The sequence below is a fragment of the Aphidius gifuensis genome, linkage group LG2 (assembly GCF_014905175.1).
Source record: "Aphidius gifuensis isolate YNYX2018 linkage group LG2, ASM1490517v1, whole genome shotgun sequence".
Classification (NCBI taxonomy): domain Eukaryota; kingdom Metazoa; phylum Arthropoda; class Insecta; order Hymenoptera; family Braconidae; genus Aphidius; species Aphidius gifuensis.
The window spans coordinates 26,988,897-27,009,612 of record NC_057789.1 but is presented as its reverse complement, the minus strand read 5'-3'; the positions used below and the strand labels follow the sequence as shown (position 1 = coordinate 27,009,612).

The 20,716-nt window shown below is 23.8% G+C and overlaps 5 protein-coding genes across 6 annotated transcripts; 3 read left to right on the top strand and 2 right to left on the bottom strand.

Moving 5' to 3' along the window:
• The first annotated feature begins 4 nt into the window (after nt 1–4).
• Nucleotides 5–2,308, top strand: LOC122849962 (serine/threonine-protein kinase 16). The gene is made up of 5 exons (XM_044148905.1): nt 5–489; nt 754–988; nt 1,068–1,427; nt 1,517–1,651; nt 1,725–2,308. The coding sequence occupies exons 1-5, from the start codon at nt 380–382 to the stop codon at nt 1,839–1,841; spliced, it is 957 nt and encodes a 318-aa protein (XP_044004840.1). The 5' UTR covers nt 5–379; the 3' UTR covers nt 1,842–2,308.
• Nucleotides 2,309–2,552: 244 nt separating this feature from the next.
• On the top strand, nt 2,553–10,227 carry LOC122849959 (ATP-citrate synthase). 2 transcript variants are annotated; one of them, XM_044148900.1, is made up of 3 exons: nt 2,553–2,815; nt 6,820–7,178; nt 7,254–10,227. In XM_044148900.1, exons 2-3 carry the CDS (start codon nt 6,837–6,839, stop codon nt 10,206–10,208), a joined length of 3,297 nt encoding a protein of 1,098 aa, XP_044004835.1. In that variant the 5' UTR covers nt 2,553–2,815; nt 6,820–6,836; the 3' UTR covers nt 10,209–10,227. The 2 variants fall into 2 exon arrangements, with proteins under 2 accessions (XP_044004835.1, XP_044004836.1); XM_044148901.1 differs by lacking the exon at nt 2,553–2,815 and adding an exon at nt 5,314–5,532.
• Nucleotides 10,228–10,664: 437 nt separating this feature from the next.
• Nucleotides 10,665–13,455, bottom strand: LOC122849960 (NAD-dependent protein deacylase-like). The gene is made up of 6 exons (XM_044148902.1): nt 13,383–13,455; nt 12,230–12,767; nt 11,938–12,152; nt 11,733–11,875; nt 11,511–11,661; nt 10,665–11,432 (listed from the first exon to the last, which is right to left on the bottom strand). Exons 2-6 carry the CDS (start codon nt 12,470–12,472, stop codon nt 11,378–11,380), a joined length of 807 nt encoding a protein of 268 aa, XP_044004837.1. The 5' UTR covers nt 12,473–12,767; nt 13,383–13,455; the 3' UTR covers nt 10,665–11,377.
• LOC122850671 lies at nt 13,305–14,666 on the bottom strand. The gene is made up of 8 exons (XM_044149803.1): nt 14,637–14,666; nt 14,256–14,319; nt 14,126–14,158; nt 14,010–14,054; nt 13,853–13,927; nt 13,647–13,784; nt 13,519–13,581; nt 13,305–13,313 (listed from the first exon to the last, which is right to left on the bottom strand). Exons 2-8 carry the CDS (start codon nt 14,262–14,264, stop codon nt 13,305–13,307), a joined length of 372 nt encoding a protein of 123 aa, XP_044005738.1. The 5' UTR covers nt 14,265–14,319; nt 14,637–14,666.
• Nucleotides 14,524–18,860, top strand: LOC122849958 (pyruvate dehydrogenase phosphatase regulatory subunit, mitochondrial-like). The gene is made up of 4 exons (XM_044148899.1): nt 14,524–15,074; nt 15,144–16,093; nt 16,160–18,332; nt 18,401–18,860. The coding sequence occupies exons 1-3, from the start codon at nt 14,764–14,766 to the stop codon at nt 17,632–17,634; spliced, it is 2,736 nt and encodes a 911-aa protein (XP_044004834.1). The 5' UTR covers nt 14,524–14,763; the 3' UTR covers nt 17,635–18,332; nt 18,401–18,860.
• The last annotated feature ends 1,856 nt before the right edge of the window (nt 18,861–20,716 follow it).

Here is a 20,716-nt window from a genome sequence, read left to right as displayed (position 1 = left end):
TATCGGGTGATCATAATACCCACCATCTACAAAGTAATAAAAATTTTCATTTAATAATAATACAAATTCAAAAAAATAATTTAAAAAATAAAACTTACTTTAAAATAATTACAAAAAAATATTTTTAATAATTTTAACAACTTTTTTTAGCGAAAAATCATTTATTTCGATGAATGAAAAAAAAGGAAATTCAAAAATTACCTAACCTTGTCGAAAAAACACGCGCAAAGCAACCATTGGTGGAGAAAGAGAAAGAGAGAGAGAGAAAAAACATTGTGTTGACACACCAAAAATGACGTTTCATTGATAAAAATATTTACAATTAAAATTAATAATAATAAAATAAATAACTATGAGTATAAAAAAATAATAATAAAAAATGAACAGTTTGGGTCTTAGTTTAATAATGAAAATGGGTTGTTTATGTTCAAAAGAAATAATTTCAATAAATGCAAATAAATATAGAGTGCTGGAACATCTTGGTGATGGGTAAATAATAATATTATTGTTTACAAAATAATTTTAAAAATATTATTATTTATATTAAACTACATATTGTTATAATAAAATTGAAAAAAATAAATTTAAATAAATAAAAGTGCTGATTATATTTTTTTTTACTTTTGATTTATTTAATTATTTATTTATTCTAATGTTGATCAACATAACCTTACTGATAAATCAATAGTTAATTTATATTTTAATTAATTAAAATTGATTAATAGTTATTAATTATTATTTTTTAAATTACAGAGGTTTTAGTACAGTTTATTTGGTAGAAGACACATTTACAAATAAAAAATATGCAATTAAAAAAATTATTTGTCATGGACCAGAAGATCAACAGGCTGCTACTAGAGAAATTGAATATCATTCAATAGTAAAGCATCAAAATGTCATTGAATGTGTTGATTCAGCCCATAGAGGATTACCTGATCCAGTTGTTAATGAAACTGGTGAATCATTTCTTGTTTTACCCTATTATCATGTAAGAAATTATCAAATTAATCACAAGCTTCATCAAAAAAATTACTAATTTACATCAAATGATTTATCAATCATTTCAGAAAGGCACACTATCACAAGAACTAGATAGAAGATCAAGAAATAATGATCATCTAAGTGCTCTTAATATATTAAATATATTTTTACAAATATGTGAAGGCGTTAAGGCATTTCATGAAGTTAAACCAGAACCGCTTGCTCATAGAGATTTAAAAACAGCAAATATTGTATTGGCTGATGGTTATACACCAATTATTATGGATTTAGGATCAGTTGCACCAGCAAGAGTTAAAGTTTGTGGAGCACAAGATGCACAAACATTGCAGGATAATGCAGCTGAAAGATGTTCAATGCCATATCGTGCACCAGAGTTATTTAATGTCGAGAGTTATTGTATGATTGATGAAAGAAGTGACATCTGGGTACGTTGATTGATCATCATTATTATAATAATTTTCATAAATCATCAATTTGTTTAATATGTATTTTTCCTTTTCCTTTTTTAATGTAGTCACTTGGATGTATTTTGTATGCGTTGTGCTTTTTTAAATCACCTTTTGATCCAGTCTACGAGAGAGGTGATAGTGTTGCTCTTGCTGTCATCAATGCCAACATTGATTTTCCAGAAAATTCACCTTACAATGAGGTAATAATCATTATTAATTATTCTATTATAGTTTATAATTCATATTTATAATTTTTTTTATTTATTTATTTAGGATATGCATAATTTAATTATGACTATGTTGAAAACAAATCCAATGGAGAGACCGTATATATACAGTGTCATTGAAAGTGTTCATGATTTAATTACAAAATTAGAAGGAAGAGTGTAAAATATAATATATATTTTCGTAATGATTATTCAATTTTTAATCTTTTATAATTTTTTTCTTTCACTTATAATGAACAAAGATTAATAGAACTTTTTATTTCATTTTTTTTAATTGAATACTTTTGATAGTATTTTTTTCTTTTGATTTAAATAATTGCATTTTTAATTGAACAATATATTTTTAATTAATATAATAATAATAATAACACAGTCAAATCAATTCAAGATTTAAAAATAAAAAAATTCAATAATATTGTTATTGATAAAAATTTTTATTATAAATTGAAAACAACTGTTTTTTAACAGTTATATATTATTTATTGTAAATAATTATATTTCCATTAATTTTTTCTTTTTAAAAACAAATTCAACACATTATAAATATTAATATTAATAATTTTTAATAATTAAAAGTAAGATGATGATTTCGTGGAAGAAAATAAAATAAATCTTGAGGCAAAAAATAAATTATTTTAATTTATTATTAACAATTTGATAATTGTTAATCAACAATTTCCTAAAAAGAATAATAAAAACAATATAAATTAATCAAAATTAATTAAACAAAATATTTTACTGTCATGGCGGCCACCTGTAATTAAAACATTTTTATATTTCACATCAAAGATGGCAGCTTCAGTTTTTTCTCTCTTCTAATGGTCAATTAAAAAAAAAAAACATAATAATAATAAAAAAATCGTACGATCTGACGTAATTCCACGTCACTCTCAGCAACTCCAACATATTTTATTTCATCAGTTTGATATTTTCGCGCGTGCGTTTGCCATTGATGCATTTTTGTGTGAAAAAAAAATAAAAATCTATTATTTGTTCTAATAAATCTTGTGGACTAACCTCAAAATTAACCGACAAATAAAAGTAAAAAAAAAAAAGAGTCATAAAAGCGTCAGTTTCTGTTAATCGAGCGACTAAAAATTTGATAATAATTTTATCAGTCAACTCTTTATTGATATCGTAAGTTAAAAATTATCTTTTTTTTAAAATCCTTATTGTTAATATATTTTGGAGTATAATTTTTTAATATAAATGTATTTATTTTGTTGCCAATAATTTAACAAAAATAATCACATGCAAAATGATGTAAAAAAATTTATGATTTCGAAATTTAGTATTTATTTTATTCAACAATTATTAGCTCAATTTGACAGTTTGATTATTTTTTTTTTTTCAATTTTGTTTTATGACAATTAATAAATACACTTTACAATGATAACTTGACATAACCTTAATGGATAAATAAAAATTCAAACCGGTGCAGGTATTTTTAAAATATTGTTATTTGTTGTTAAATTAATTTTTTTAACAAATATATTTAATAAGCAATTTAAATTATAATCAAATTATAAATACGACTTGATATTTATGTTGGTTTTAATTGATTTTAATTCATACAATTACTTGCTTTGTACATGTCAAATAAAAAAAAAAAATTTATTAAAATATAAAAATAGTATGTACATTATAATAATACGGAAGTTGAATATATTATAATTATTCATGAGATATTTATAAACATAAATAAATAATAAAATTGCAAAGACTAATTCAAGAAATATTATTTTCAATATTTTAAATAAAGATCAAATATTCAGTAAAATTACAAAACAAAGAAAAAAATTAATTATTTTTCTACAGCTCTTGAAAGCTATTAATATCAACTTAATAATAATAACTTTTTTTTATTTAAACAAATGACTATTAGATAAATAATTATTAATAATAAATAATTTATTTTATGTTAATATTTTTTTTTTCAAATCAATAACTTTGAAGTATATTTTTATTGACGTTTTTTTTTTTTTGTGAGGGCTTGAATTTGTCTCTTTTTTTTTTTAGTATTTATTTTTTTTTGGTAAATTCCTCGTGACCTAAATTTGAAGTAAATCAATGAGTCTTGAATTACTTTAATGCCAAAAATTATCATCAAGGTCATTGTAATAAATTAAGAATTTCTTAAAAATTAAATTTTCAAAAATTTAACAATTTCTTTTGTTGGAAATTGAATAATAATAATTAACAATTAACAATTGTTTATATTTATTAATAAATATTATTATTATAAATATTTAGTTTTTATATAGTTAAGAAAATTGTTATTATTTTCTTTACCTTGAAAAATATAATATAATTTATTTTAATTATAATAATAGTTACTAAAGTTTTTTTTATTTACTTTGTCATTTGCCATGATAATATTTAAATAATAATTATAAAAAATAAATTTTTATAATTACAATAATCTCAGTTAATTGTGTTTTTATAATTTTCATAGTTAATTAGATTTTTTTTTATTATTATTATCGATTTAACAAATTAAAACGTGACGTATTTATGAGAAAAAAAAATATTAGTTTGATGATCCTTCAGGTATTTGACACACCTTTATCTTGACCCAATAACAAACTTTTTTTTTTATCACAAAATAAAACTCTTAAAAATAAAAAAAAAATTAATTATTATCAATAACAATATAAACAATCAGCATTTAAAAAAAAAAACAAATTAAAATATTTTTTTGTGTAAAAAAAAAATAATTATTTGCCAAATTAACAAAAAATTTCCTCTTTTTTTTTGAAGGTCAATCAATACAATAATGTCGTCATAATAATCAATATTCAAAAATAAAAATTTCAAATTTTTAATGACTTATGTATCTATTTAAAATTCTCAAAAAAAATTACAAAAAAATAAAGTTCATTTAACTTGTTAAACATTATGAAAATATTCAAAAATTCATATTTCAAATAATTAAAAATTTATCAATTAAAATTAAAAAAAAAAAAATTCAAGCAATGTCATGAATGCGTACAATAAACCTGCGCATGTATACAATTTGAATTTATAATTTTTCAAAATACGTATTTGATGTCGTAATCAAATATTTCTACTTTCTTTAGTCAAAAAAAAAAAATAATTAAAAATCCACTAAAAACTAACTGTTACCATATTTTTTAATCAATTAATTTCTACTTAATTCTTCATTTAAAAAATATTAAACTCAAGTTATAATATAATATTATATTCTAAGATAAAATAGAGAATCGTACCACTTGTTTTTCACCAGTCAAAAAAAGTTCACGTGAACAGTTGAGCTTATTCACGAGATCACCACGTTTTATCCACTCCAAATAATCAAAATTACAGCTCACTTAAATAATTGACCCTCTATGATCAACTTATCAAAAATAATAATAATTACAAAATCATAACACTAACTAGCCAAAAGAAAAAAAAAATAATAATTGAAAATAATAATATAGAAAGGTTTATCACCACGTGGTTTATTTGACGATCGCCTCATACAAAAAGAAAAAAAAAAAAAAATAGAAATAATAATAAAATTGTCCGAGCGAAGTCGAAAAAAAAAATATTAACGACGCGGAATCGTATGATATCTCGCCTCATCATTTCACACACCAAGATATAATATATACATATGTTAAATTAGCGTTATGAAGTAATCAGTTGGTTCCAGTTTGCAGCAAACAGTTGACCGTTTTGGTTCTCCTTAACAAACAATAATATTTATAAATTAAAAAAAATAAATTATATTATTTATTTGTTTATTAAATATTTAAATAATTATTTTATTTTTAATTTTAAGTAGTCAATTTAATTGTTAATATTTATTGAGTAAATTTTAACATCAATTTTTTTCATTTCTTTAATCGGTAATTATTGTAAAGAAATTTTGGATATTATTATAATATTTTTGATAGAAAGTTTTTTGGATATTTAATCGTTTATCAATTTATCTTGTAAATTTATTTAAAAATTATTAAACTTTTTTTTTTTTGAGTTTTCATTTGGAAAGTTTGTGTGAAAGTTTTGAGCTTGGTGAAAGTGTTATTTAAAAAATATTATTTATTTGTTTTTTGATTTATTTAGTATGTAGATTTGTTAATATTATTGTTGGAATTTTTTTTTAATTAATAAACATTTGTATTGTTTATTTAATTTGATAATTTTTATTTGATAAAATTGGTCATGACGTTGGTTGTTGATTAAACTCGAAAATTATCATTTAAAAAATTGACTGATTATTTATTAAGGTCGTTATTCTTTGCGTGTATAATTTCTTTTACTCAATTTTATTGTAATTACATTCTTTTTTTTTTTTTCATCAATTTCCTGTTACACGTGCAATTTTATTTTTTTATTTTTTTTTTTAATGTAACTTTAAATTTAATTTGACGAATAAATTGGTGCATGTCTTGTTTTTTTTTTTTTTTACATTTATTTATTTAAAATACAAAAAAAAGTTATAAATAAAAAAATTTTTTACACTTTACAATCAGTGGACAATTGTTGATTGAAAAAAAAAAAAAAAATTCTTGTGAAGTTTTAAATGCAAATTAAAAAAGTGTAAAAAAAAATTTTTTTAATTCATCAGTTGTTATGTTTTTTTTTTTTGCTGATAATTAAAAATATTAATAAACAATGAATAAAAAAATATATTTATTATAAAATTGGACTTGTGAGGTCTTTGAACTCTTGTCACTCTTTTAACTAAAATTTTGTTTCGTATCAAATCGGTAATGGCCTGATCTTGGTGGAATGCAGTCAGGCCACGTCTTTCATCACAAAAAAAAAAAAAAATTAAACTCCATTTTTCAACCATCAAATATATTCTATAAATAAACTTTTAAAAAAATATTTTTTTATTTTTTATATCAATTGTTATTACAAGTTGTTTTTAAAATTTATTTTTATCACAAATGTCACAAAATGAAAATAATGCAATTGACTGATAAGATTCATGAATAAATAATATTATTCAAAACAACTTTTTTTTTTTTTTTTTTTATGCACTTATAAATAATGATCTACTTGAAAAAATGAATAAAATTATTAACATAGTAGTTGATAGTAATAATAGTAATTTAACAAAGTCCAATATTATTTTTTGTATTTTATGAATGAATTTTAATAGATTTTTTCTAAAATTTAATTTTCAGAATATTATTATAAAAAAATGTCAGCGAAAGCAATTCGCGAGGCTACAGGAAAAGACCTGATTAACAGGAAACTTGGTAACCGTACAAAAGCAGCAAAATGTCGTTTTGTTCCAATTGATGAAAATACCAATTGGAATACAATTGTCGATGATAATCCATGGTTAAAAAATGAAAAATTAGTTGTTAAACCAGATCAGCTAATTAAAAGACGTGGTAAGCTTGGTTTAATCAAAGTTAATACTGATTTACCAACAGCTAAAAAATGGATTGAAGAAAGAATAAATAAAGATCAAAAAGTTGAAAAAGCAACTGGAAAATTAAGAACATTTATCATTGAACCATTTATTCCTCATAAAGATGTAAGTTTTGTAAATTAAATTTAAGAAAATATCAATTTAAAAATGATTTATTTATATTGTTTGTATTTTTTTTAGGAAGAAGAAGCTTATGTCTGTATTTATTCTCATCGTAAAGCAGACACAATACTTTTTCATCATCAGGGTGGTGTTGATATTGGTGATGTTGATGCAAAAGCATTAAAACTTGAAATACCAGTTTGTCAAGAAGCACCAAAAGTATCAATGATCATTGAAAAATTATTGACTAATGTACCAGAAAAAAAGAAATTAGTTATTGCTGAATTTATTGAAGATCTTTACAAGTTATATGTTAATTTATATTTTACATATTTGGAAATAAATCCACTTGTTGTTACTGATGAATCAATATATATACTTGACTTGGCAGCAAAATTAGATACAACTGCTGATTTTATATGTCGTCCAGAATGGGGTGAAATTGATTATCCACCACCATTTGGACGTGATGCATATCCAGAAGAAGCATATATTGCTGATCTTGATGCAAAATCTGGTGCAAGTTTAAAGCTAACAATATTAAATCCAAAAGGTACAATATGGACAATGGTTGCTGGTGGTGGTGCATCTGTTATTTATTCTGATACAATTTGTGATTTGGGTGGTGCAAGTGAACTTGCAAATTATGGTGAATATTCTGGTGCACCAAGTGAACAACAAACATATGAATATGCTAAAACATTATTAAGTTTAATGACTAAAGAAAAACATGATAATGGTAAAGTACTTATTATTGGTGGTGGTATTGCTAATTTTACAAATGTTGCTGCAACATTTAAAGGTATTGTTAAAGCATTACAAGAATTTCAACCAAAACTTGTTGAGCATAATATTAAAATATTTGTAAGACGTGCTGGTCCAAATTATCAAGAAGGTTTACGTATTATTCGTGAAGTTGGTCGTCGTTTGTGTATACCAGTACATGTATTTGGTCCAGAAACACATATGACTGCAATTTGTGCAATGGCAATGGGTAAAAAACCAATACCAGATCCAGAAGCACAAGAATTTTCAACAGCAAACTTTTTATTACCATCAGGACAAGATGTTGGTCCAAAATCACCAACTGTTGATGAACAATCAACAGCAACAGCAACACCACCACCATCATCATCATCTAAAGTACCTAAAATTAAATCACAATGTACAACTGATTCTTCAACAGCAACAACAACACAACAATTATTTAGCAATACTACACGTGCAATAATTTGGGGTATGCAAACAAGAGCTGTACAAAGTATGCTTGATTTTGATTTTGTTTGTAGAAGATCAATGCCATCAGTTGCTGCTGTTGTATATCCATTTGTTGGTGATCATAAACAAAAATTTTATTGGGGACATAAAGAAATATTAATACCAGTTTATAAACAAATGAAAGATGCTATGACAAAACATAGTGATGCTGATGTTATGGTTACATTTGCATCATTAAGATCAGCATATGAAAGTACTGTTGAAACATTACAATTTCCTCAAATACGTACAATTGCAATAATTGCTGAGGGTATACCAGAAAATATGACACGTAAATTAATATTAATGGCAAATGAAAAAAATGTAACAATAATTGGTCCAGCAACAGTTGGTGGTGTTAAACCAGGTTGTTTTAAAATTGGTAATACTGGTGGTATGATGGATAATATATTACACAGTAAATTATATCGTTCTGGTAGTGTTGCATATGTATCAAGATCTGGTGGTATGTCAAATGAATTAAATAATATTATATCAAAAGCATCAAATGGTGTTATTGAAGGTGTTGCTATTGGTGGTGATAGATATCCAGGTACAACTTTCATGGATCATATAATGCGTTATCAAAATAATAATAATGCAAAATTAATTGTTTTACTTGGTGAAGTTGGTGGTGTTGAAGAGTATGAAGTATGTGAAGCATTAAAAAATGGTAAAATAACAAAACCACTTGTTGCATGGTGTATTGGTACATGTGCAAGTATGTTTAAATCAGAAGTACAATTTGGTCATGCTGGTTCAATAGCACATAGTAATTTAGAAACAGCATCAGCTAAAAATTTAGCATTAAAAAATAGTGGTGCATATGTGCCAGATAGTTTTGATACATTGGGTGATTTAATTGGTAATGTTTATCAGGGTCTTGTTAATAATGGTACAATAATACCAGAACCAGAATTACCACCACCAACAGTACCAATGGATTATTCATGGGCACGTGAACTTGGTTTAATACGTAAACCAGCATCATTTATGACATCAATATGTGATGAACGTGGACAAGAATTATTATATGCTGGTATGCCTGTTACTGAAGTTTTAAAACAAAATGTTGGTATTGGTGGTGTTGTATCATTGTTGTGGTTCCAAAGATGTTTACCACCAACATATTGTAAATTTTTAGAAATGTCATTAATGCTTACTGCTGATCATGGTCCAGCAGTATCTGGTGCACATAATACAATTGTATGTGCACGTGCTGGTAAAGATTTAGTTAGTTCACTTGTATCTGGTTTATTGACAATTGGTGATAGATTTGGTGGTGCACTTGATGGTGCTGCTAAAATGTTTTCAGAAGCATATGATGCTGGTTTACATCCACAAGAATTTGTTAATAATACTAGAAAAAAGGGTAAACTTATTATGGGAATTGGACATCGTGTTAAAAGTATTAATAATCCAGATATGAGAGTTAAACTTATTAAAGAATATGTACTTGAACATTTTCCAGCAAAACCACTTGTACAATATGCTCTTGAAGTTGAAAAAATAACAACAAGTAAAAAACCAAATCTTATATTAAATGTTGATGGTATTATTGCTTGTGCATTTGTTGATATGTTGAGAAATTCTGGTAGTTTTACAAGAGAAGAAGCTCAAGAATATATTGAAATTGGTGCCATCAATAGTTTGTTTGTTCTTGGAAGAAGTATAGGATTCATTGGTCATTACATGGATCAAAGAAGATTGAAGCAAGGACTTTACCGACACCCATGGGATGACATCTCATATGTTCTTCCAGAGCAATATAATTAATTTTTTTTTTTTTTTTTTTCTGGTAACACAGACACACATCAACGAAAGAAAAAAGAAAAAATATAATTAGAAATAAAAATAAATAAAAAAAAACAGCTAAAGTTTGAAGATAAAAATTCTAATCAAAGAAATATTTAATAAAAGTAAAAAAATAATTAAATACACACATGTTCGTCGTTGAATAAAAGCACATTATTAAAATCTTGTTGTTGATTAATTATTATCACGATTTGTTCGTTGATAATAATAATCTTTTGCACGTTTTCGTTTCATCCAGAAATATAATAATGAAAGTTTATGAAACGAAAACACAAAATAGACAAACGCACTTGTTCAGTAAATGTGAGTAAATAAATATCAACCAATTGTTTCTGATGGGGGAAAAAATAAAATAATGATGGAGTAATTAAAAGCGCAAAAAAAAAAAAAAGAAATTCTGACTACAATTTAATTTAATTTTTTTTTGCTTTTATTTATACTGATTGATGGATTTTTTTTTTATAATAATAATTTTCTAGTAAATTAATTAATCAGAATATTTTTTTTTTTTTTTTAAATAAACAATGTCTTTGTAAAGAATTTTTTAAATTCGGCACATTCCTTATAAGTTTATACTTTGTTTTTTAATTTTTTTTTCCATGAATTTATAATAAAATAGTATAAACAAGATAATTTTTAAAATAATATTTTTTTTAAATTTACAAATAATGACAGAGATGATGTAAAAATAATATGCCAATAAAAAAAAAAAAATGATAAATATTGTAAAGAATTTTTGAAATACAATAAAATTAATAATAATTTTCAAGGAAAGTTTATTTTTTTTTTTTTTTCAAGTTTAAATTATTTTCAAGACAATTAAATTCACTTTTTTTTTTTATTTAATCAACAATTTTCAATATTAAACAAAAAATAAATAATTAAAATTAACAAAAGTAAGTATATTCTGTTTTATTAGTTGATTTGAATAAAAAATATGCTCAAAATTATTAACTATTAAATAATTAGTTTGATAAATAATTTATTAGCATCAAAAAATTTGAGCAAAAACCCAAAAAAAAAAAAAAAGAATTTACTCTATCAAAATGCTCAAATGATTTTTAATAAATAATCAATTTAGTTAGTATCACAAATTATCAACTATATTTTCTATGTTTCATTGGATAAATTTATGGAGCAAGTGCTTCAGGAACAGTTGTTGTACATGGTCCTTTAAAGTGATACCTTTAAAAAGAAAAAAATAAAATAATTAAATACATTAATTTACAAATAAAATTATGCAATACAATAAATAATAATTACTGAAAATTAATTGTTTTATCAGTCTCTTCAAGATTAAATTCAGCAACAGGTACACCACGTTCAGATACTCTTGGTGCAAACATTGCAGCTGGATAAACAATTAATGATGTACCAATAACCAGACATATATCACATTTTTCAACTGCATCTTCTGTAAAAATAAAATAGTAATATTAATATTATCATAAATAGTATTAATAATAAATTTATTTAAATTTTAACCTGCTGCATTTAGCAATTCATCTTCAAGACATTCACCAAACCAAACAATATGAGGCCTCAATAATCCTTTACACGAAGCTTTTTGACATTTTGGTAAATCATCAATTGGTATATCTGATGCATCAGCATCTGGATCTGGTGAACTAAAAAATCATTTAAATAATTAAACTTTTCATGATAAATTATTGGTAAATTAAATAATTACCAGTCACCAGCTAATGCTGGACATATTGGTACAGTGTTATTGACCTCAATATTTTCACAAACAGTACATTTTGTTTTAAATAATGAACCATGTAATTCAATAACATTTTTAGATCCAGCTTGTTGATGAAGACCATCAACATTTTGTGTTACAATTGTTACTTTTTTACCTTCTTTTGTCATTCTATTTTCAAAACTTGCAATTGCATCATGAGCCTATAATAACATCAATTAAAAAAATTTATTATTATTAAATTAAATAATTGAAATATTTATTTATTTATTTAATTGACCTTATTTGGTTGTGCTCTTTTAGCATTTTTACGTCGATATTCATAAAATTCCCAAACAAGTGATGGATCTGATTTAAATGCACGTGATGATGCTAAGCTTTGAGCCAAATAAGTTCTCCATAATCCTCCAGCACCACGAAATGTGGGTATACCAGATTCAGCTGATATACCACTTCCAGTTAATATTAATATATTTTTTGCACTACCCAATGAATCTCTCAATGACTTCATAACACTTGCCATTATTTTATTTATTTAAAAAATAATAAATATATTGTTATTTATATAAAATAACAATTGAACAAACAAAAAAAAAAGTAAGTCAGTTATGTAATTTTTTTAGTGGACTTAATGAAGCTTCTTTTAGTTTTTTTTTTATCTCTTTAACAATGTTTAGTTTGATTGCAAATGAGCCGGAGCTTTGATCGTCAGCTGATGAACTTATTGTGGAACTTTTTTTTTAATTATTTACCAGCTGTTCAATTGCATGACGCCATGTTGATTGACGATCATACGCTTTTAAAAAAAATTTAAATCACTGTAAAAATAGATTTTATGATTTTTGAATTTTATAAATTTGTTAATTAATTTTTAATCTTGTTTTTTTCTTTTACAACTTGAAATTTCATGTATATTAATTACTGTAATTTTAGGTAGATGAAATTATTAAAATAATTGTTGAATTTCATTGATAGACTAACTTGATTCAAGTGGATTATAAAATATACATCTTAATAATTTTAAAAAGCTCTTGGATCGTTTGAGTTATTATTGGAGCTTTGTCCTTGAGTTTTAAAAATCCAGTGAGTTTTAAATTTTATTTCAACACAAAAAATATATATGTAATAATTGAAAATAGATTTTTAAACAACTTCTTGAAATTTATAAAATACAAATGAATTTTTAAAAATAATTTCAACTTGTTATTTTCAAAAAATAATAAATTTATTAATAAATTAAAATGTATATTTTTTTTATTATTAATTTCATTAAATTTTAATTTGATCTTGAACTAAATTTGGCAATAATTTGGCTATGGGAATATCTTTCGTCATTGAATTTTCGAAATTTCTTATCAAATGATCTTGAGAAAAAAAAAAAAGAGTAAATTTAAGTAAATTATTTTTATGAAATTTATTTTTAAATATCTTACACGATGAATCCTCGGTATTTTCTAATTCTTTTTTAAATGCTGACAACATTTTTTGATAATCTTCTTGTTGCTTGAAATATAAATTTAATTATTAATTAATTTGTTTAAATAAATAAACAATATTTACCTTTGATACATCATTTTTTAAAATTTCACGACGTCTTGATAGATTTGTTATTTCATTTTGTAAAAATTTCACCTTAAATTAAATCATTCAGCCATTACAATTAAATTAAATAAAATTTAATTATTCATTTAACTTACTTCATTTTCTGTTTTTTCAAAATCATTTCTCAATCCTGCTAATAAATTTTTATATCTATCAACATTATTTGTCTTGTTGAGTTCAATAAAATTTAGCAATTTTTCAGCACACTGCATTTGGCTGTGTGATTTTTTTAACTGTAAATTTTTAATCCAGCTAATTATTCATTTAATTAACTAAATTTTTAATTATTCAAATTTATTACATCGGTTTCTTTAACATGTAAATCTTCAAAAAGATGTTTCAATCGACTTTGAAAACTCTGGCCACTTTGACAAGTCTTGAATAAATTTTTAAAAATTATTAATTTTATTATTAATAAATTATTATGTAAAGACTAAAAAATAATTAAAAATTCTTACTGTTATTGAACTAGAGTCATCAGTAGATTTTTCTCCATGAATAATCTAATGTAAAAAATTAATTAACAATGATTATTTATCAATAAACAAATAATTCATTTGAAAAATCATCTTACAATTTTTTTGAGCTCCTCTGTATCATTTTTATACTAAATAAAAAATAAAAACAACATTATATTTAGCATTTATTAATTAACAAACTATTATTTATAATTATCAATAATTTTTTTTCTATGTTTTTTTTACCACAATCATGATAAATGTTGACAAACAACTAATGATAAATAAAAAAATCCATAATAATTTAAAACTAAAAAATTGAAAAAACAATGTTACTGTTGTTATTGTAATTTGAAAAATATAAACAATCATAATGTATCATTAAAATTATAAATAATAAAATAAATATTAAAAATAATTTTTGTGCCAAGAAAAAGCTAAAAAAAAAAACTAAAAAAAAAAAAAAAACAGCAAAAAAAAAGTAATTTAAGGTTATTTAAAAATAAAACAAATGATCAATGTCTTATTTATATAATTTTTCAACAATGATATTATTAAAAAATATTTAATTAATTACAATAAACGGGGATTAGATTAGATAATGTGTCTAAATTATTGTCAACAAACCGGCACAATAATAAAAACCAACACAAAAATAATTATATACGCATTAAAATTGTAAATTAAATTTTATAAATTGACATTAATTAAATATTTATTGATCGAAAGATTAATAAAAAAAAAAACTTTATTCATGTTAAGATTATTAAATTATTGTGAATACAAGTGTCACGGGGTGTTATCAATTAAACAAATAAAAAAAAAAATTTTTATTACACAACAAATAAGCCCCACTCTAACCTCGAAATTAAATGATAACAATTACAGATATTTATCAACAACAAGAGCAATAAGTAACAGTTATTTTTATGAAGATAAACAAAATCAAAGATTTCCAAAACATTCACAAATTGTCATTGCTGGTGCTGGAATATTAGCAAATTCAGTTGCTTATCATCTTGTTATAAATGGCTGGAATGATGTTTTGGTTTTGGAACAAAATGGGTAAACATTTAATAAAAATATCAAAGATATATTTAATAAATAAATAATTGGTTTAATAATTAATTATAGAATTGGAAGTGGTACATCAAATTTTGGTTCTGGTACACTGGGTCTATTTAAACCAGTGGCTCATCGTAAAATGATATCCTACAGTTTGGAACTGTACAAACAACTCCAAGCTGATGGACATGATATTGGATTTAAACAATGTGGAAGTATTAATTTGGCACAAACTAAAGATCGTGTTATAGCTCTTCAAAGACGTGTGGCATATAATAAAGCAGCTGGTCTTCATTGTGAATTACTTGAAAAGAAAAAACTTAAAAATTTATATCCAAATATTTATACTGATGATATTGAAGGTGCTGTATGGGTGCCTGATGATGCTATTGTTAATCCAAAGCTAGTATGTATGACACTGGCACATATTGCTAAAAAAGGTGGTGTTACTTATATTGAAAATTGTCATATTAAAAGAGTAAACACAAATCCACATGATAAAAGTGTTAAAAGTATTGTTACTAATCTTGGCAATGTAACATGTGAATATTTTGTTAATTGTGCTGGTATGTGGGCTAGAGATTTAGGATTAAAATGTCATCCACAAGTTAACATACCCGCATATCCAGCACAACATTTTTATGCAATAACAAGCTCATTACCAGAATGTTTAAGTAGCAATTTACCAATTGTACGTGATTATGATGCACATTCGTATGTACGTGAATGGTCTGGTGAATTAATGGCTGGATGGTTTGAGCTAGAAGCTAAACCAGCTTTTGAAAATTTTAATATACCACATGGTGATTGGGCAAGACATTTGATGGTTGAAAAAAGTCATTGGATACCATTGTGGAATAAAATAAAACATAGATTTCCAATATTACATGAATTAAGTGAACCAACTGTTATTAATTGTCCAGATAATTTTACACCAGATGGTCGTTGGATTCTTGGTGAAGCAGCTGAGGTTAAAAATTATTTTGTTGCTGTTGGAATGAATGGAAATTCAGTTCAAGGTAATATTAACTCTTCAAGATTATTATTTTACTAAAATATTTAATTTTTTAATTTTTAATTAAAAGGTGCTGGTGGAATTGGTAAAGCTGTTGCTGAATGGTTAATAAATGGTGAATCAACACAAGAATTATTACCATTTAACATACAACGTTTTCTTGAATTACATAATAATAAAAATTATCTTCAACAAAGAATAAAAGAAGTTGTTGGTCGTAATTATGGTATACTTTATCCTCATCAATGTGAATATAAATATGCAAGAAAATTACGTTGTTCACCATTATATTCTGTACTTGAAAATCATGGTGCTGTATTTGGAATTAAAATGGCATATGAAAGACCATTATATTTTGATTCAACATATAAAATTGGAAAAAAAAAACCAATAATGCCAGCTGGTAGTTATTACAAGCCAAAATTTTTTGATTTTATGAAAGAAGAATTTCAAGCATGTCGTGAAGGTGTTGGAATAATTGACATGAGTTCATTTTGTAAAATTGAAATTAAATCTAAAAATACTGAAGTTGTTGATTATCTTCAAAAATTATCATCAAATGATGTTAATATACCAATTGGTAGTATAACACATACAGGAATGCAAAATGAACATGGTGGCTATGAGAATGATTGTATGCTTGTTAGAAAAAGTGAAAATTCATATTTCATGGTATCACCGACATTGCAGCAAACAAGAATATATCAATGGATGTCAAAACATTTACCAAATGATCATTCAATATGGCTAACTGATTTAACATCATATTATACTGTTATTAATGTAGTTGGACCAAAAGGACCAGCATTATTATCAGAGTTAACAAATTCAGATATTAATTTACAACCATTTTCATATAAAATTATGAATATTGCATATGCATCTGATGTTATGGTAATGTCATTTACACATACTGGTGAACCTGGTTATTGTCTTTATATACCAACAGAATATGCACTACATGTTTATTCAAAACTCATTGATATTGGACGTGATTATGGTGTCAGAGATGTTGGTATTTTGACACAAAGATTCATGAGAATTGAACGTTTTATACCATTTTGGGCTGAAGAATTGACACCATTTGTAACACCATTTGAAACTGGTTTTGGTCACAGTGTTGATTTACAAAAATCATTTTTTATTGGTAAAAATTCATTGGTTAAACAAAAATTAAATGGAGTTAATAAGAGGCTTGTGTTATTCATTTTAAATGATCTTGATGTTAATAAAGATGTATGGGCATGGGGAGGTGAACCTGTTTATAGAAATAATGAATTTGTTGGTACATTAACATCATGTGGATATGGTTTTACTGTTGATAAACTTGTTGGTCTTGGTTTTATAAGTAGACCTGAAACTAAAAATCATAAATACTCAATGAAAATTAAAGTTACAACTGATTATATTATGGATCCAAGTGCAGTGTATCATATTGATATTGCTGGAAGATTATTTCCAGCTAAACCACATGTTTTGGCACCAACTGCATTGGTTGTTAAAAATAAAAAATATACACCGACACCAGTTAATTTTATCATTTAATTGATATTTACTTTTTTAATATTTTTTTCTTTAAATAATTACTAGTCATTTGTAATTTAATTTTTATATTCTATATTAAAACATTCATTTTTCTTTTTTGATATTTATTTTCATAATTAATTCATTCGTTTTTCTATTATTTTTTTTTTTCGTACTTAATATTGTTGATTTATATTTTTGGAGTAATAAAAATTTAATATTATAATAATCAATGTATTTTATATTTAAAATTTATTTATTTTTTTTAATTTCAGTTTGTATTTTATTTGAAGTCAACTTGATTTTGAAATATTATTTTCTGTTTTTTTTTAAACGAAAGATAAACCAATTGACAAATATTTTTTAAATTGATTTGGCTTAATGAGTTTATTTTTTTGTAAAAAATAATCTAAAATCAGAGGCAGATATTATTTTTATATTTTTCATCAAAAGCTGAGACAAGTGAACTGAATATATATGATACTGCTGATGAATTTATTTTTTAATCGAGCGTTTGATGCCATTTTTATTTTTATTGAGGTCATTAGTAGCAGCATTTGCTTGAGTTTGCTAACGTGAACAACCATTTCATCAAAATAAAATTAAAAAAATTGAGATATTGAACACTAAACAACTGGACACATTAGACATCACCATGAAGGCTTTTTATTTTCTTAAATTGGGCTTGTTATTAATACAATTAAATTACGTAACACCTGGTAAGTAATTTTACAAACTATATAATTTTTAAACGTATAATAAAATAGTAAAATTATATTTTATACAGAATATACACGTGAGAAATTTCCAGAGTTGGATAAATTTACAATAATAAAAATATCATCAGAAGAACGTAATTACAAAATGCAAAAATGCACTTTTATCATAGAAGATGATCAAGGCCATTCTACGTCTTTCAAACTATATGATGCTGATAGAAATATCATTACAGAAAATTGGCTAGTGTATACTGGTGACAATGGTAAAAGTTGTTCATTTGTTATAATACCAGAAAAGATGACAAACATTTTTCAAAAAAAATTTTTATATCAAAAATGGTTTATTGAAGAAATATCTGCTGACTGTGTTTTCACGATTCCATCTATCACTGGAACATCTTGTACAAAAATACAATCTATCAAATCATATGAAACACAAAATCCAATATATTAAATCAGTGTAAAAATTATTTTAAAAATTAATATTGTAAATCTAAAATCAATAAAAAGACCTTAATTATGATTTTAAATTTGTGCTATTTTTTTAAAATAATAAATCTAGTTTATAAATATATTTTGAGATTGATACTATTGATAATACTAATGGATTTATTTTTTAATCGAACTTTTGATTCCACTTTTATTTTATTTCTCATCCAAAAGTTGAGGTCATTAGTAACGACTATTTAATCAAATCGAAATAAAAAAAAATTGACAAATTATACTGTTAAATATAAGACATATTGGACATTAATATGAAGACTTTTTGTTTTTTTATATTGTTCTTGTTGTTTATACAATTAAATTACGTAAAATGCGGTAAGTAATTTTATTAAGTAAAATCAGTAATTTATAAACGTATAATAATACAATTTAATATTATATTTTATACAGAATATACTCGTGAGAGATTTCCTCAATTAGATGAATTTACAATAATAAAAATATCTTCACCCCAACGAACATACGAAATAACAACATGTACTTTTATAGTACAACACGAACAAGGCCATCCTACGTTTTTCGAACTATATGATGCTGATAAAAATATCATTACAGAAAATTGGCTAGTGTATACTGGTGACAATGATAATAGTTGTTCATTCGTTATAATACCAGAAAAGATAACAAATATTTTTCAAAAAAAATATCTATATTCAAAATGGTATATTGAAGAAACATATAATGACTGTTTTTTCAAGCTTAAATTTATCTCTAGATCAATTTGTACAAAAATTGAATTAATCGAAACATATGAAACACAAAATCCATTATATTAAAACGCTGTAAAAATTAATATTGTAAATTTAAAAATAATAAATAAAAATACCTTAATTATGATTTGAAATTTGTTCTATTTTTTAAAAATAATAAATCTGTGTTATAAATATATTTTGGCATTGATGTCATTGATACTGCTAATGGATTTGTTTTTCAATCGAAAGTTTGTTGTTATTTTCATTTTATTTCTCATGCAAAAGTTGAGATCATTAGTAACGATACCAGTATTTGCCTGAGTTTGTTCATGTGAACGACTATTTTATTAAATCGAAATAAAAAAAATTGACGAGTTCAACTGTGACATCAATATGAAGATTTTTTGTTTTTTTACATTGTTCTTGTTATTCATACAATTAAATTACGTAAAATGTGGTGAGTAATTTTATTAAGTAAAATCAGTAATTTATAAACTTATTATAATAATACAATTTAATATTATATTTTATACAGAATATACTCGTGAGAGATTTCCTCAATTAGATGAATTTACAATAATAAAAATATCTTCAGCAAAACGAGGGAGCGAGATAAAACAATGTACTTTTGTAGTTGAAGATGATGAAGGCCATTCGACTGATTTTATATTTTATGACAATAATCAATCTATTGCTACAATTGAATGGCTAATATTTACCGGCAACAATGATAACAGCTGTGCATTCGTTATAATTCCTGAAAAGATTATGAATAAAGAAAAAATTTTATATAAAAAGTGGTCCATCAAAGAAACGTATGTCCAATGTCCATTTTTTGTGTTACGATCCAGTTTCGACGCAATGTGTCCAGTTATTTATCCAATCAATTCATATGAAACACAAAATCCATTATATTAAATCAATATAAATACTTTTTTTTTTTTTTTAAATATAACATTATAAATTTGAAATTAAAAAAATAATAAAAATCCAATGTTTTAAATTTTAAAGATTTAAAATTATATAAAACTTGAATAAAATAAATAATTTATTTTTAGTTTATCACGATGCTTATCGTGGGTTTTTTTTTTATTTTTTTAAAAATAAATCATCACAGTAAATTAGCACACAAAGCTATTAAAATATAATAAAAAAAAAATAATAATCTCAATATCTCAAGATTAAATA

Coding starts and splice junctions, on each gene's coding strand:
- LOC122850671 (XM_044149803.1), bottom strand. Junction 14,055..14,125: donor CAGAGGAGCTCAAAAAAATT/GTAAGATGATTT, acceptor TTTTTACATTAG/ATTATTCATGGAGAAAAATC. Junction 13,785..13,852: donor TACATGTTAAAGAAACCGAT/GTAATAAATTTG, acceptor AAAAATTTACAG/TTAAAAAAATCACACAGCCA.
- LOC122849959 (XM_044148900.1), top strand. CDS start 6,837: ATGTCAGCGAAAGCAATTCGCGAGGCTACAGGAAAAGACCTGATTAAC. Junction 7,179..7,253: donor CATTTATTCCTCATAAAGAT/GTAAGTTTTGTA, acceptor TATTTTTTTTAG/GAAGAAGAAGCTTATGTCTG.
- LOC122849960 (XM_044148902.1), bottom strand. CDS start 12,472: ATGGCAAGTGTTATGAAGTCATTGAGAGATTCATTGGGTAGTGCAAAA. Junction 11,876..11,937: donor CCAGCATTAGCTGGTGACTG/GTAATTATTTAA, acceptor ATGATTTTTTAG/TTCACCAGATCCAGATGCTG. Junction 11,662..11,732: donor TGAATTGCTAAATGCAGCAG/GTTAAAATTTAA, acceptor TTATTTTTACAG/AAGATGCAGTTGAAAAATGT.
- LOC122849958 (XM_044148899.1), top strand. CDS start 14,764: ATGTTAAGATTATTAAATTATTGTGAATACAAGTGTCACGGGGTGTTA. Junction 15,075..15,143: donor TTGGTTTTGGAACAAAATGG/GTAAACATTTAA, acceptor AATTAATTATAG/AATTGGAAGTGGTACATCAA. Junction 16,094..16,159: donor GAATGGAAATTCAGTTCAAG/GTAATATTAACT, acceptor TTTAATTAAAAG/GTGCTGGTGGAATTGGTAAA.
- LOC122849962 (XM_044148905.1), top strand. CDS start 380: ATGAACAGTTTGGGTCTTAGTTTAATAATGAAAATGGGTTGTTTATGT. Junction 490..753: donor CTGGAACATCTTGGTGATGG/GTAAATAATAAT, acceptor TTTAAATTACAG/AGGTTTTAGTACAGTTTATT. Junction 989..1,067: donor TTGTTTTACCCTATTATCAT/GTAAGAAATTAT, acceptor CAATCATTTCAG/AAAGGCACACTATCACAAGA.